The 17,563-nt window shown below is 41.8% G+C and overlaps 1 protein-coding gene across 1 annotated transcript in view; it reads left to right on the plus strand.

Annotated features, from left to right (window-relative positions):
* Window positions 1–13,015: 13,015 nt before the first annotated feature.
* Window positions 13,016–17,563, plus strand: part of RASSF9 (Ras association domain family member 9) — a 46,700-nt gene continuing 42,152 nt past the window's right edge. Inside the window, exon 1 of the mRNA XM_089524007.1 lies at window positions 13,016–13,109. Within this exon, the coding sequence (XP_089380133.1) occupies window positions 13,063–13,109 (47 nt within the window). The 5' untranslated portion in view covers window positions 13,016–13,062. The remainder of the gene's footprint in view (window positions 13,110–17,563) is intronic.

Consider the following 17,563-nt stretch of genomic DNA (forward strand, 5'->3'; position numbering starts at 1 on the left):
AATGAGCTCTCTGTGCCAAGAAAGGCTGGCAGGCATTTCAGGTAGTTGAGAAATATTTGTCACCACTGAATGGTAAAGAAATCTCCTCTCCTGTTGAATTAAACCACAGTTTTGAGATAGTAATAAAGAGCTTTTTGTGAAGCTAGAAAGCAGGCCCAGATGGAGCAGTTGCCAGATTTTAGGGATTTATTTGCCTTTCTTTCTTTCTTTCTCTCTCTCTCTCTCTCTCTCCTTTCTTGAGTGTATACTGTAATCACCCAGCTCTGTCCCTTCTTTTTTTGTAGTCACAGCTCAGAGAGTTTTGTGGCATGGGATTAACTAAAAGTATGTAGGGTATTCCCAAACCTTCAGCTAATAGGTAATCCATGGAATGGGTTCTAACATTGTTCAGTGCAGATTAATATAACTACAGTTGTAGGTACTCTTTTAACTTTGGTTGTTTTTTTTTTTAATGAATTAAAAGATAGATGAATTAAAGATGGTCAGCCTTTTCATACCTACATCACATTGTTTATTTTCATATTCTAATCAGCACCTTATTTATTTATTTAAAGTAGAGTGGCTTTGGCATGGCTTGCGGAGTCTTAGTACGCATGCATCATTTAAACAGCATACCTCCAAAGTGACCCGAAGCAGCTTTATTTTGGCTTGTCTGTATGGGCCCAAAAATATCAATTAAAACAGTCCCCAAAACCAATTGGTACAGACTTCTTAGGGGAAAATGCTATTTCATTTATTAGATATTAAAGTAATATAGTTCTGTCTGCACTGTGCATTCTGTGTTATAAGATAAAAATCCATCAAGAGAAAGTGAAAAAATGGGATCTTGGGAGTTAGTGGTGGGTGCTGAAATGTCTGAATGAATTTTGAAAAGGCAGTTGTGTTGGTCAGGAAAAGGGAGTATAGTAGTCTGTTGGGGTTAGGGATGTGCTACAGTGGGGTTTAGAAGTTTGAGTGGTTAGAAATATTAGTGCCAGAGTCAGAATTAGCTAGGAGATTAATGTACTTGAAAGTGAGAAATGAGATTTAGATGTCTGAAATAAATAATCTGTAATGTTATATTCAAGTTCTATTTAATAAATCATTATGTTTGGAGCCAACATGGTGTAGTGGTTTTAAACAGAACACATGTAGGAAATGGAAAAATTGGGAAATCACCAAAGAGGAATTCAAACAAATAGCACATGTAGATGAAAAGTCAGAAAAGCTAAAGTGTAGAATGAATTCAGGCTTGCAAGAAAGGTTAAGAACAATAAAAAGGGATTTTGGGGGTATGTCCGCAGCAAAGGGAAGAAGGGCCACTGTGTGGAGAAGATGGCAAAATGCTGACAGAGGACAGAGAAAAGGCAGAATTACTCAACACCTTCTTTGCTTCAGTCTTCTCAAAAAGGCAAAGGGTGCTCAGCCTGAGGATAATGCAGCAAAGGATAGAACAGGGGAATTTCAGCACAGAATAAGTAAAGAATAGTACAGGAATACCTGGTTAATCTAAATGAATATAAGTCTCCACGGTAGAGGAATTACATCCAAGGGTATTAAAAGAACTGGCTAATGTAATATCAGAGCCATTGGCAATAATCTTTGAGAACTCCTGGAGAACCGGAGAAATCCCAGCAGACTGGAGGAGGGCAAACATTGTCTGCATCTTCAAAAAGGGAAAAAAAGATGATCCCAACAACTATCGTCCAGTTAGTCTGACATCAGCCCAGTACAGACATTGGCAGCCTGGGGCCAATTTTAGGGTTTCGGAGCGTGCAGCATTCAAACGCTCTGGAACCCTAACAACTATGGACGGAACTATCTTTACATGGTGCCGACCATACGGGGTGAACAGGCATGATGCAAGCATGACGCTACATCCGCACCTCTGGGGGCTGCGCTTGCATCTTGGATGCATCACAGTTTTTCCGGGTTCTTTTCGGTCTGCTGCAGCGTCCCTCTGGAGGGAAACTCTGGAGAGCCCCACCAACAACATTTCTCTCTCTTTTTAAACATTTTGTCAACATTTTTGACATTCTCTTCAACACGGAGAAATGTAAGATACTGTACTTAGGGTGGAAAAATGAAATGCACAGATATAGGATGGGGGACACCTGGCTGAATGAGACTACATGTGAAAGGGATCTAGGAGTCCAAATGGAACACAAGTTGAACATGAGTCAACAGTGCGATGTGGCAGCTAAAAAGGCCAAATGCAATTTTAGGCTGCATCAATAGAAGTATAGTGTCTAGATCAAGGGAAGTAATAGCACCACTCTATTCTGCTTTAGTCAGGCCCAACCTGGAATACTGTGTCCAGTTCTGGGCACCACAATTCAGAAAAGAGGTTGAGAAACTGGGGCCTGTCCAAAGGAGGGCGATTAAAATGGTGAAGCATCTGGAAACCATGCCCTATGAGGAACGGCTTAGGGAGCTGGGATGTTTAGCCTGAAGAAGTGAAGGTTAAGAGATGATATGATAACACTGTTTAAATATTTGAAGGAATGTCATATTGAGGAGCGAGCAAGCTTGTTTTCTGCTGTTCCAGAGAACAGGACCCGGAACAATGGATGCAAGCTACAGGAAAAGAGATTCCACCTCAGCATTAGGAGGAACTTCCTGAAAGTAAGGATTGTTCGACAGTGGAACACACTCCCTGAGAAAGTAGTGGAGTCTCCCTCCTTGGAGATCTGGATTGGGGATGCTTTGATTGAGAGTTTGTGGTCTCTTCCAACTCTATGATTCTATGATTCTATGAGCATTGGACTATGACTCTGGAGACCTTAATTTGAATCCCTGCTCAGCATTTACACCCACTAGGTGACCTTGGGAAAGTCACATTTTTAACCTCAGAGAAAGGCAAAAGAAACCCTATCTGAACAATATTGCCAAGAAAACCCTGTGACAGGATTGCCTTAGGGTTGCCATAAGTCAGAATTGATTTGAAGACACACAATAACTTTATTATATTATACCCTTTTGCCTTCAAGAACACCACATATTTGAAATTTGAGTTCAGACACCATGTCTGCAGTGGTAGCAGTTACAGTAAGAGGGATGGTGTCCACCACAAAAGCATATATATAGGTCCTCACAGTTTGTGGCTGCAGTCATGGAATAGGAGGGGGCCCTTACATTGGTAGCAGGGTATAGATAAAGGAAAACTGTCACATTTGGTGGCAGTGGCGGAGTAAGCAGCACTCCCAAAGTATACTAATTCACTTTCTATTCATACCATTTAAAGTTTAAGGATAGCCACATAATAATTATAAACAAACACTTTGCAAGGAAATTTATATTTTTAAAGGAGAGAGGAGGAGGAGGGAGGAGGGGAAGGAGAAGGAGAAGGAGAAGTACAGCAACCTTATGGAATTATCACATCAAACACATGCATTACAAAAAGTCTGTATCAGCAAAAATATCATGATTAGATTAAATTAGACTAGACTGGCCTTTGATCTGATCCAGCAAGGCTCTTCATACATTCCAGAACTATCTTCATAGAATGAAATAGCCTTTCAAGTTCCTTGGAGAGGATGTTCTACAACCTGGTTCCACAAATAAGGTAGATTTTTCTTAGTCAAGTGCTATCACTCAGAACCCTGGTTACATCCCCAGAAGTGAGCATCTTGGGGCTGAGCACCTTTCTCAGACACAGACACATACAATATGTGGGATCTGGACAAGTTCAGTGTATATACCAGGGCTGGGCTACTTTTGTGCAAAGTCTGTGGGATGGGAACTAGTGCTGCCCCCTAACTCCCAATAGTTGCCCACCCCTCACATGACTCTTTTAACCTTGCACTACTGACTCCTTTCACCAAAATAGCAGCAGCAGCAACAACAACAACAACAACTGGGAACTCTCACCATTGTGAAGTTCCATTCATCCCTGCCCCTGGCATACTGAATCAGCCGTGTACTAGGTTTATGTAAATTGGGACAGGTAATTTTCTATGGTGTGGTATAGACCGCCCCTTTAGGGGCAGCCTGCACCCACCCCTTTTCTTGCCAGGCTGGGGGCAGTGCACCCTCACTGGCAGTCCAGAGGCCTCAATCCGGCACTTTTCAGGACCACGGAGAAGTGGCAAAATGCCGCTTCTCTGTGGTCCTGCAAAAGGGGTGTCCTTGGGCCCCTTTCTCCCATGGCTTCATTTCTGCGGCTGTCTGGTTGCCTTGTGGAACAAAGCTTTCGGAACTGCAACGAAAAGGAGCTGCCTAGAGCAGCTCCTTTGTTGTGGTGCCGCAACCAGGAAGTGGCGCCATCATGATGCCACTTCCTGTGCACCATGTTTGGGCACTCAGCAGTGGTGCTGTTTGGGCTGCCATGATGACGCCGCCACCACCATGGACTAGGGTTGTGGGGCATGTGGACGTTCCGCCCCAGGCAACCCTAGTATATGGCCAGGCCAACACAAAGTTACATATGCTCCAAACTGCTCCAGTTAATCCTGCCCAGATTAATCCTCTGGCATCCCACTTTTTCAGCTACTTCAAAAAATACCCTGTTTCTGTCTCTTCCTCCCACTTTCTGCCTTTGTGATCAGCTTACTTCAGTTGCTCGAAACTGAATTCAAGGTGCAATGGTAGTCTGCACTCCATTAACTTAGCAAGGGGAAGGGAAGTTTAGACAAAAGACAGGTTTAGGCAAAAGCAAACTGTTGCAGCCTGGAAAATGTGATCAGTAGGAGTATGATTTGCATTTGAAATGACACACATCTTAGAAACCATGGTTCTGTACAGCTGCGACCTTGTTGTGAACAAACTAGGCAGTCTCCCAAGTGCAAAAAGACTTGAGATATGTAGTTCACAGGGCATCTGATATCCTTGCTGAATATTCAGATTCTCTGGGAAACAACATATCTAAAATGGAGGAAGGGGGAGAAAAAAGAAAATCTGGCAACCCCTTTAAGACTGTTTTTTTTTTAGCATGACCTTCCGTGGCTATAAATTAGATGCATTAGCCAGTGGCATTAATAAATGAATCATATTTATACAGTTGTTGGAGGGGGGTGGGGTGTAATAGAATCTAGAAAGATGCTATCAATCTCCTGCTCTAAATTTTCAAAGGCTTAGGAGAGGTGATAGAGGTCCTTCAGATCTTTACATACCACCTAAATAGTCTCTAAGGGGTTTACAATTGCCCCCAACTAGCTGGTACTCATTTTAGTACCCTCAGAAAGACGCAAGCCTGAGTCGAGCCTCAGCCCTGACTGGTATTGAACTCATCACCTTATAGTTTGTGAGTGAGTGGCTGCAGTACAAGCATTTAACCACTGCTCCACCAGGGCTCTTCACTGCGCCACCAGGGCTCTTCAGAACCTGTATGTCCAGGAAGGCTAAATTGTTCTGCAACTGGTTTTTAGGTATTGCCATTTCTAATTTTAGATTTGTGGCCATTAATCCTTTTGTACAGAGAATGTCCTGTTTGTCCAGTGTAGAGTGTAGGGGGCATTGCTAGTATGTGTGAATGTGCCTCCAAACTACCTGTCAACTTATGACAACGCCATGAATTGCACTGGATTTTCTTAGTCAAGAAACATTCAGAGGTGGTTTTGCCATTTCCTTCCTCTGAAATTTAGCCTCAGGCACCTGTATTTATTGGTGGTCTCCTAGCCAAGTACTAATCAGGTCTGACCCTACTTGGCTTTCAAGATCAAGCTGGATCTGGTGCCTTTAGGATATTTAGGCATAGAGTGGCATATACCACATTGGAGGAAGGGTACGTAAATGTACCTCTTGTGTTGTGGGTGATGTTACTGGCTCCTGTAAATAGTCACAGTGAAATGAGGATGACTCAAGGGCAGTCAACAACAACAATATTCCTCCAGAGTAGGTGTGAGGACAGAGTAGGCACCTGGGTTTGTGGCAGTCTCATTTAAAAATTCCATTTACTTCCCAAGATTGTGCACATGACACTGCATTCATAATGCAGAAGAGCATTATGAGTGGGAGAGGTTTTTTGTTATACTGTATACCAGTAAAAGTGGCTTGGAAGAACAGTATGGCACTAGAACTGAAAAATAATGTTTGGGAAAATAATATGGAATAATATATAATTTTTCAAGGACACAAGGGTGTTTACAATGCAGATTAAAAGAAAATATCTCTAAATAAATAAATAAAATAAAAATCACAGTATTAAATATCATAGTATTCTATATGATATTTATTTCAAACAATTAAATTCATATTATATTAAAACGTTCCTTAAAAATGATTTAAAGTCATTTAAAAATAGAATATGCAAAAACAGAATACACTTTCCCATTAAAAAAGTACACCTTTCCAACAACTAGGTAATGGCTAAAATTCTGTTTATACATAAAGATCTTCATCCACCAGTGGAAGGCAAAGTGGAAAGAGAGCAGAGAGCAGGACAACCTCCTGGGAGAGGCAGTTCCATACCTTGAAGCAGCCTTCAAGAAAGCCTTCTGTTGTCCCTTCGCTATGTGTGCCTAGAAGCCTGAGGCTCACCACATGCCAGTATGTGAACCATGTTGGAGTTAGATCACAAATAAATTAATCCTTCTTAACAATTGCAATACTATGTCACTATACCTTCACTGTTGGGGAAGAGGATTAATAACAATTTCAAAATAACTTATTTGTAAATAATTACTTTCAGACTCTGAATGAGGAGTGCACACATGTACTGCTTTGGAATCAGTCAACTTATCAAGGAGGTTTAAATTTGGTAATAAAAACATTTTTTAAAATTCAGAAGCATTTTATTATGCACAAAGGGAAAAAGTATATTTTTTATTAGAAAATCACAAGTTACTACTATGTATCCATCTTCATGCATATTACCTTTTTTTTTGTACATGGACACTTGACATGTGAAGTTAAGTATTAAAGAGACAGAATGTACTCTAGCTAATTACGCTCTCCTATTTGTGAGGCAGCAGTGGGGAAAGTGAACCAGGGTTCTCACTTAAAGTAGTTTGTCCAGTTTGTGCACTACATTAGAATATTATAATGACTAAAATAACCGTATCAAAAAAGCTTTTCAACTGAAATTCTAAGCATATTAACAAGGGGGGGGGGGATAAGCATCCACATTTTAATTCTGTATGCTTGTAGTGTGTAGAAATCATCAAAATATCACACACACACACACCATTTCCATTTTATGGGTTTCACACCCTTTTGTAACGACATATATCTGATTTCCATAATGGCTCTAATAGGTAATTTCAGTTCCCATCATCTCTAATAGGAGAGTAGAACAGCAGTGCATGCGGTTGGTGAGCTATGCTCATAATGCGCATAGTGATTTTCCTACTTTTGAGCACACCATTTTATTCATAGATTGAGGGAAGACACCTGTCTTGTCTAGGGATACTCAGTGTTAATGCTGCAGTGCTAGCCAAGAGATACCAAGTGAACTCCTGTAGGGTGTATCTTTATATGCTGTAAATATTTGCACTTGGAGCACTGTACATCAATTCCTAAGTCCCACATTCAGCATCTCAAAAGCTTCAGGCAATTTGAATTCAGTGGCTCAGGAGCTTTTCCTCCCATCAACACTTGCTACATACATTTGTGGCTCCAGATTATGTGGAAAGAACTAGCAACATGTCTTTTCAGAGTCTGAAAATGTTGGAACTATAGTTGCTAGGATTCCTAGCCAGCATAGTCAGTATCCTTGTTGCAGGGACGTAGCCAAGGGGGGGGGGTTCTTGGGGTCTGGACCCCCCTTCCGTTAAATAAAATGAATGGTGTGTGCTGTTGCACCGCCACACCCAAGCCCCATTATAATGGTGGCACTTAGTCTGGACCCCCCCCCCTTCCCAAAATCCTGGCTACGTCCCTGCTTGTTGGATGGGGGACAAGGGCAGTTTGTCATTCAGAAAAAGTCACCTTTTCAGGTTCTAGTCTTCCTGATATATTGTTCTTTAAAAAAGCTTAGAACATGTTGACACACCTTTTATCACATATCACCTGAGGGGTCCTACTATATGTTACCAGAGCAGTTTAGGAAAGACACAGATTAGGGCTCTCATATAATTCTAGTAGCATCAGAAACAGTCCTGAGAAAAGCCCTGGGCTTTAATTATATGTGTAAATAAATACAGGAAGGGCAAATGAATTGGGCTTCCTGTATTCACATATATTATTAACTTCAAAAGTCAGGACTTTTCTTATACGCCTTCCCCAGGGGAGGTACATCTGCTGTAACAACTTGAGGATCAGATATTTTGTTGCTCACACTTCCTGTACAGTATTTGTATTATGTCTGAGATTGCTCTAGCAGATCCTGACCAGAGCACTGTGTCCACAGGGTTCTTCATCCCATTATTTAGCACCATACCTCAGAAGATGTATCTGTTTTCCCATTACAAGATTTGCCACTTCCTCTTCCTGTCAATCAACAGTTTACAATATCCTAAAGGGAAGACAGTAAGGATTCTGCAGGAAAGGTAGCTATAAATTACAGTTACCCCTCCGTTTATGCGAACTTCAGATCTGCGAGCCTCGCTTCCTCATGAAGAGCAAACAGAGGAGGTTAAAGTGGAGTGTGTGCCCAAGGCGCATCCCTGCAGCCACTTGTGGACACATGCCCTGTTCAAGCCTACGGGGCCTGAATATCTGTGAGTTTTCATGGTGGGGGGGGGGGGGGGAGGTTCAGAATGGATTCCAACATGAAAATGGAAGGCTGGCTGTATAGCAAAAGGCTTGAAATGACCAGCATCCAGATGAAGCCAACTCAGACAAAGCCAGTGACATATCTTCAAATAGGTAGGTTATGCCAGGCAACAGGTGCAACTGGCATGTCTGTTCCTGCATCAAATATACTACAAACATCTACATTGAGATATTATGTCAGTTAAAAAGATGCATCTCAGAAACATGCTTTCACACTTTAGCCTTAAACTCAAAGACTTCTCTGCCGTTCAGTAGTCTCAAATCAATGCACGAGATTAAAACATATTAAAACATTATTTAGAACATGCACACAATTCAAATAGTCCCTCAAACCAACATTGTTTACAAAGAGCAAAGTTCATACAAAATAGTGTAACTTTGCCTGACTGCTGGAGACTTAAAAAAGATGGAGATGGAGTAAGTCTCAGCTTTCTTGGGATGGTGTTGCGACATTCAGGAAGCCATGTCTCAGCATTTCAGGATGATGGAGCACACAACAGAGCTGCTCTTGATGATTTCAATTTCTAGTCAGGCTAATATGACTGAGGAAGTGGTCATTCAATTACTGAAGGCCAAGCCATCAGGGTTTTGTACATTAAATCCAACAATATGAATTTGTCTCAAAAATGATATGTTGCCGCAAGTACAAGTACATTCATCCCTCCACATCCACTGAGGTTGGGACACAGGACCCCCATGAATGTGGAAAAACCACAAATAACAAAAACACTATGTTTTTACCTGAGAGAACACCTCTCTAAGAATCTCTAGGTCCTCCAGTGCAACTCTGTGATCAACATCTGCCAGACATTGACCATAGAATTATACTGGATGAGCTACAAATGCCTAGTGGAGTGTTTTCTCTAGGAATCTCTAGGTGCATCAATGTGACTTTTGGATAAAGTTGACCATAGAGTAGTGCTAGGGGACCTAGATATTCTTAGAAAGAACATATTAATAAAATCCATGAATAATCAAATCCGCAAAAGTCAAAGTCGCAAATCTGGAGAGATAAGTGTATACTGTCTACAGAGAAGTGTCCTCCATGTGATGCTTACTTCCAAGTGTTCATAGGTCAGACTGCAGGCTAGCTTTATTACTCCTGGGAGGACTCAAAGACAATTCATGTCTTAATGTTGGTGTTGTATGTCTGCAAGTTGTTTTTGACTTATGGTGACCCTAAGGCAAACTTGTCATGGGGTTTTCTTAGCACGTTTGTTCAGAGGGGATTTGCCATTGCATCCTTCTGAGCCTGATAGAGTGGGACTTACCCAAAGTCACCCAGTGGGTTTCATAACTGAGAAGAGAATTGAACCCTAGTCTCTAGAGTCATAGGGGATTATCTCACTAGCATCCATAATGTTCTGATTGCATCCCAGAAATGCTCTGTAAACTAACAATATGGGAACAGGTGTTACCACATTTGACACTGATATTGTTAATGTGGTGACAACGAACACTATCGCACACCCTTTGCTGTTCTAGCAGGTCATTTGTAACGCATCCCTTTTTTGCTTATGCATACTGTTGCTGTGAGGTTTATAGTACTGTAATGTTGGCATTTGAAGGAATGCCAAAAAATATTTTGGTTGCAAGCATGCAGTGTTTTTTTCTCATTAACATAGCACAATAACGGCTATAATTTTTAAAAATAAAATATTAAAACGATGGGAAAAAACAAAATTACCTGCCTCACTCTCCTCGTGTCACCACCAGAAGAAGAGTAGATATTCTAGGATGAGAGGAGAGGAGGGAATCTCAACCAATCAGAGTACAAGGATGGACTGGGACTGGTAAGATTATTGCATGCACATTACCTGGAATGGCCTGAAAGTGATCATGACAGCTATGAAGAGAATTTTCCTGTTTTTTACCAGGAACGGGAGAAGGCTGGAGTGGGTGTAGGATGAATACTGAATGAGAACAGGGCTGTGCAATAACCTTCATTCTGTTCAGGTTACATCCCGTGCCCAGCCCAGTAGAAAAACGCAGTGTGATAATCTCCATAATCCAACAATCAAACTACTATTAGTGCTGGATTATTTAGTACAGTGCAACTGAAAATAACTCAGTGGTCCCTGAACCATTGTCTACCAATCCATAGCAAGTTTCCAGGTAAGAAATAAACATTTGTACCTAATAGGCACAAATTTAGTGTCAGTCTCTGGCACACTAGAATAAATAATTGTCCGTTTCCACTCTTTCCTCTATCCCCTCTCTGAAGAAGAGCTCTGTTAAACTCCTAAGGTAGCTGTCTACTGTGTGGTGGTCTCAACAAAGGTTGTCTGCTGTTGTGAGTTAAGAGTCAGCATAGTGTGGGTTTGAGCACTGGACTATGACTCTGGAAACCAAGGTTCCAATCCCAGCTCTGCTATGGAAACCCACTCAGTGACCTAGAGCAAGTCACACTATCTCAGCCTCAGAGGATGGCAATGCCCACCCCAAAGAAACTTGCTAATGTGTACATTCTCATTACACTTAATGAGAATGTATACATTAAATGTACACAGGTTCACCTTAGGGTCACCCAATGTCAAAATGACTTGAAGGCTCACAACAACAACTGTTATGAGTTGCTTGTCACCCTTGCCCTCCTTTGTTTGGCCAGATCCATGTACTGCCACCTCCAACTCCCATACTAAATGGACCTTGGGCTGGGTTACCAGACATCCTCCTTTTCCAGGACATGTCCTACACTCCAATCTTCTGTCCAGGAGGAATATCAAAATGTCCTCCATTTTGAGCATGACTAAGGAGGTCATTCAGACACTTTTTGTTTAGTGAGACTATGCAAATAATCCCACTTACGCATTCCAGATTTGTTGTTCACACATTACGGAACTGCATCTCTGTGAGTTCAGTTGCTCACACAAGCCAGCACTCAAAGAAAGATGGAGTCCACAATGCAGGTATATTTGAAATATGTTCAAGGCATGCAGAGTTTTATCCTGGTTTATCCAAGGTCTATTCGAATAGGTTATTCACACAGGATGTTATTTTTTTAGAAAAACAGGTTATTCAGATGGAGAAAATAATCTAGGTTGAATCTGGGTTGAATCTTTGTTGTTCAGATGCAATTTGAATGCATCCAATAACATTTTTTTTGGGGGGGGGGGATGGCTTTCAATAAACCCACTTAACCCAGGATGATGATATTAGTGTGTGGGGAATCCCGAGATTTTGAAAACCAATTTGGAATGGTTGTTGTGTGAATAACCAATGCGAATAGACCCAGGATGGACTGGGAAAAACTGCATGCTTTGTACATGTGTCACATACAGTTTCATCACTGACTCCATCTTTATTCAAGAGCTTGCATGTGTGAGTACTCCAAGAAAAAACTTAACCAGATGCATATGAAATGCATGTGAACAACACAGATTTAACTCACATTCTATAGGGATTATTTTCACGGTCTGAATGACCCCTAAGAAGCATGAATTTATATTTATAGGAGTGTTTTTAGCTTTTATTTCATCATGTCCTCCGTTTTCCCCCCTCAAAATGCCCTCCATTTTGCGGTGCCTTGACCTCCTTTGCTGGTTAGGACATCTGGTTGCTCTGACTTTGCGCCACATTGGCTGCATTCACACTGAAGAAATAATCCACTGATGAAATTCTGGGAATTGTAGTTTTGTGAGAGATTTTGTGAGAGCTCTGGCACCACAACAAACGACAATTCCAAGACTTCCATAGCCCTGAGCCATGACAGTTAAAGTTGGGTCTGCAATGTGGAGTGGATGGCCTCTCTAAATCCTATTTTCATCCCTGCTCCAGAGAACAGAACAGGTGTAGCCAGTAGGGCCTGTCCTCTAGTAAAAACCTACTACCAGTGAGTAATCTTGATTGTAAAATAAATATGTATATATACTCCCAGGTCCAAAACACACTGCAGAAATAGCCCAGTTTGAGACTGCTGGAACTACCCTGGCTGACTGCTAGGGAATTCTGGGAATTGTAGTGTTGTGAGACATTGACCCTTCTCTGTCAGAGAGAGCTCTGGTGCCACAACAAAAGGTCACAAACTGGATTCTGACTCCAAAGAAAGTGCTCTTGACTTTGGATGTAGGCTGCTGCTCTTTTTTTTCCCCAGAAGCAGCTCAGAAAGTTTAGCAAAACGGCTGAAAAAAATCCTGAAACTCCTCACGAGTGATTTTTGGGGGTATGTATTTTCAAGTCTAAGTTACCCCCCCTCCCGGAAACAACAACAAAAAAGGGGGAAAACAACAACCCTCCCCTTTCCAGTCCCTGCCCGACGCCTCCCTCCTTCCAGCCTGGAGCTGGGCAGGCCTCCAAAAGCGAAGCCGAGCCAAGAGGCCGGAGGAGTGCGAAGGAGAAGTTAGCAACGGGTTGCACAACTTCTTCATCTCGAGGCTCCAGAGGCTGCAGCCCAGGCTGGATGTGGGCTCCTTCTTCCCTTGGGCTCTCGCCATGGCTCCCTTTGGGAGGAATCTCTTAAAGACCCGCCACAAAAACAGGTAAAACAAAAAGGAAGGGGGGAGAAGGGAGGAGGGGGGTTCGGTTTGTTTAGGTTTTATTTGCACTTCAGCCTAGGAAACTACTTATGGAACAACACTGATAGCATCCACACTGGAGCACTATTCCGGTTTGAGCCCGCTTTAATTGCCTTGGCTCCGTGCTATGGCATCCTGGGAATGGTAGGTGTCCCAACAAACTACCATTCCCAGGATGCCATAGCATGGAGCCAAGGCAATTAAAGCGGGCTCAAACCAGGATAGTGCCCCAGTATGGATGGCAGTATTATTGACAACATTGTAGCATCCTCTCTCAGAGGAAATGTGGAGAATTCCTTCATGGAAAAAGTGATGTTTCTACACGATTGTTTTGGGAGGAAGAGATCGCTGCTTCTGCTTCTGCTGCTGCTGCTGTTGGCAGTCCATCCTCTCAGGAGTTTTCTTCCCCAGCCAAGTTTGCCTGAAACCAATTGCCAAGGGACCAAGCAGCCTGGCTTCGCCACCTTTCACTGTAAGTGTGCCAAACTAATGGGAATCCTGCCTCTTCTGTGTGGATGCTAGGCTGCGTCCACACTGGAGAATTAATCCGGGCTGAGCCCGCTTTTTAACCGTTGTGGCTCAGTTGCTAGGGAACTTTGGCAAACTGGCCAGAATTCCATAGCATTTAGCCACAGTAGAGGTCCAAACCCCACTGCAGAAATAATCCAGGTTCAGACCACTTTAACTGCCCCGGCTCAGTGCTGGGAATTGTAGTTTATTGTGGCACCAGAGCTCTCTGTCTGACAGAAAAGGCTCAATGTCAGCACTACAGTTCCCAGAATTGCCTAGCGTTGCACCAGAGCAATTAAAGCAGTCTCAAACTGGATTATTTCTGCAGTGTGGTTTGGGCCACAGTTAACCTACAGGAGAGGCGGGATAGAAATAAATTATTATTATTATTATTATTATTATTATTATTATTATTATTAACCTGTTCACCTGCCAAGGTTGAAAGCAGCTTTAAATGTGGATCTGAGCTCGTCTTCCTTTTTGTTCTTGTTATTTTTTAGGGCGGGAGGTAAGGTTGTTGAGGCATGTTGGACTCAGTTTAACGTCCCTTTCAGATGTGATTGTTTTTTCCTCTCTCCCCTACATACATTTGGACAAGGTGATCCGATGTCTCACTTGCAAAGGAGGACAAGGCCCCCTCAAAATGGAGGACATTGCAGAAAAATGGAGGATACCACAAAATGCAAAGCTCGAAAAAACCCTCATATAAATATCAATTCCTGCTTCTTAGACATGCCCAGAATGGGGGACCTTTTGAGATTCCTCCTGGGCAGATGAATTTGAAGGGGAGGACAGGCCTTGGAGAAGGAGGATGTTGAGTCGCCTTGCATTTGGAGACCTTCTGCCCCCATCCCTCCAATACTCACCTGTCCTTTGCCAGACATTTAGGGGAAAACTCCTTGCTCCTCAATTGTGTCATTACTTTCCACTCCTGGAGTGACTTTAATGTAAGTTGCTTGAGATAGAAGACAGTGGCTCCTCAAGACACTTGAACGTGATCTGGGCAGCAGCTACCTTTAGGGTAGAGGGGCTCTCTGCTTTCTGGTTGCTATCCTCAATATTGTAATTCCGACTAGAAGTGTACATGGTGGTGGTTGTTTGTTGTTGTTGTTGTGTATCTTCAAGTTGTTTCCTATCATAGGGTTGGCAAGATTTGTTCAGAGGACGTTTGGCATTGCCTTCTCCTGAGACTGTGAGAGTGTGACTTGTCCATGGTCATCCAGAGGGCCGGGATTCAAACCCTGGTCTCCAGAGTCATAGTCCAAATGTCAAACAATTATTATTATTATTATTATTATTTCCCACTTTTCTCCCAATACTGTATAGGGACTCAAGGTGGTGAACCACAACATAAAAACAATACAATTCTAAAACAGTACAACACTAAAATAAATCAATATAAAATTAAAAAAAACCCACAAACAATTTTAAGAGTTAAAACAATTATAAAATAAAATGTAATGTGTTAAGATACAACCCTTAAAATACAAACCTTTATGTCACTCTGGTAGTTGTTGTATTGTTAAAACCAACATTTTAGTTCCCCAAAGTGAATCTGGGTTCTTCCCTGCCTCGTTCCCTATTGTGCGTCCTCCCCCTGCCCTATATTTGGGAATTGGAAACCTGTTTTGACTTCTTTCAGTGTTGTGTTTACATTGATAAGGGAGAAGGCCAGTAATGAACTACCAAAAGGAAAATAAAATAATTGTTGGTGACTATTAGTTCTAGAGGAGGCACATATCGGAGAATGTAGCTGAAGACCAAACAATTATTACAGACATTTTTCTGTTTGTACTGTATGTTTAAAGGCTAAATCCTGGCTCAGCAATGCAAACTCACTGGTTGACCTTGGGCAAGTCACACTCTCTCAACCTCAGAGGTTGGCTGTGGCAAAGCCCCTCTGAAGAAACATAACAAGAAAACCCTGTGATAGGTTGTCATAAGTTGGAAATGACTTGAAGGCACACAACAACAAGAATAGTGAGGGTGGAAAATGATAACCGTGATCATCCTATGAACAGGCGTAGACTTTAGTCTATACAAGCTTATGCTACCAACATTTTTCTCTCAAAGGTGCTACAAGAATCCTTTGCATACTAATCCTATGAACCTGGGAGGAGGCCTCATGCAGTACTATGGGATTTACTTCTGAGTAAATGGGAAGTAGGGTCAGTGTGGCATAATGGTTTAAATGTTGGACTGTGACTTGGAACCAAGGTTCAATTCCACTCTTGGCCATGAAACCCACTGGGTGACCTTGGGCAAGTCACACTCTCTCAGCCGCAGGGGAAGGCAATGGGAAACCTCCTCTGAGCAAATTGTGCCAAGAAAACCCCATGATAGGTTCACTTTAGTGTTGCTATATGTTGGAAACTTGAAGGTACAACAACAACTTTTTGATAAGAACAAAAATATGCATAATCAACAGGTTTCAGGGGCCTGTTCCTAATTGCTAAATGCTGAAATAATACAGGGGAGTCAGAAAAGCAGATTATTTTAAGAGTTTTTTCTGGAGTTATGTATGTAGTTTGAAATATGAATGATGGGAAATTGTACCACTGTTTTTTGTTTTTGTTTTTTTCCTGGTAAAGAGGTTTGTTCTTGCTGGCTCAGGGTGAATAGTGGATAGCAAATACTGGCACAATAACTGAGGGCCGCAACACAGACAAAGACACCCTTCATTGCAATACAGGACTGGAACCAGAGGGGTGATTGTGTATAGTTTGCTCCTGGTGGAGATCTGTGTCTGATCATTCAAGGACTGCCAATGGAGATGGCAATTGTGGGTATTGTAATTCTGAAACGATGCAATGAGATAGGGCTTATTCCCTTGTGTTTTCTGCCTTTGCCAGCCTAATTCAAATCATTTCCTGAGTATGTGGGTCTGTCTGTTGAACTTTTAATTGGTACCTCAAAACTTTTGTTTCAGAATTGGACTTTTCTGACTTTCTGTTCTTAGCTCTGTACTTGCATATAAATTGTGCCTGCTAGTTCTTATGGTTTGGTGTGTGAAAAATATTGTACATGTACTTTTGTAATCAATAGCAGTGTTGTGAGGCCTTCTGATTTCTTGAGCTGGAAAGTTCAAAAATGTCTTTATAATGCCAAATAATAATTCCTAGACATGTCCAACAATGCCTTCTTTGTACCGTATAACTCTCTAGTAAAACCTTTAAAAAGAGCCACACAAAATTGCATCGAGAATGCCATCTGTATGTTATCTTATGTTTTCAGATCATCTTTCTACATTATATTGGTGCCGTCTGAGTTACTTCACTGAAGTAAAGGCAAAAACTCACAGATTTCTGTAAATTCAGTGAGACTTGGGTTCAAGCAACCTGTTACTTTTTTCCTTAAAAAAGAATAACAAACAGAGCTTTGCTCAATCACACCACACAGTTGTAGCACTAAGGTTGCATCTGCACTGCAGAAATAGTCCTGTTTGACACCACTTTAATATGCATCAAATGGATCAATGTCCTTAGTCTGTCACTTTCTCCAGAAACATGTGCCATTGTCTGCAGCATTGATCCCCTTCTGTTTGTCTTCCAACATTTATTCCTCACCCTGAAATATATAAAAAGAGCGGAGGGGGGGGGAGTCTTTGTGGCATACTTAAAATAAATCAGCGAAAGGTTTAGTGGACTATAGCACACTTCTTCAAATGCATAAAGTGCAACCTCAGTAGACTAACAATTATCCACAATCTAGGAGGAGGGAGGTATGTGAAATCTCAAGAGACAGTTAGCGTAATAGCTTAGTAGCTTACCTGTGTGATAATTTACAGGGGCCAGATTGTTATGCTAAACTAGCATTTTCATTGTTCATGACATGATCTATCATGATCTATCTTACTACCACCTCTTGCCTTTTTATGACACTGGGGGGGGGGGGGGGAATAGCTTCAG

The sequence above is a fragment of the Sceloporus occidentalis genome, unplaced genomic scaffold, assembly GCF_023333645.1.
Source record: "Sceloporus occidentalis isolate IW3139 unplaced genomic scaffold, rSceOcc1.0.p SCAF_5, whole genome shotgun sequence".
Classification (NCBI taxonomy): domain Eukaryota; kingdom Metazoa; phylum Chordata; class Lepidosauria; order Squamata; family Phrynosomatidae; genus Sceloporus; species Sceloporus occidentalis.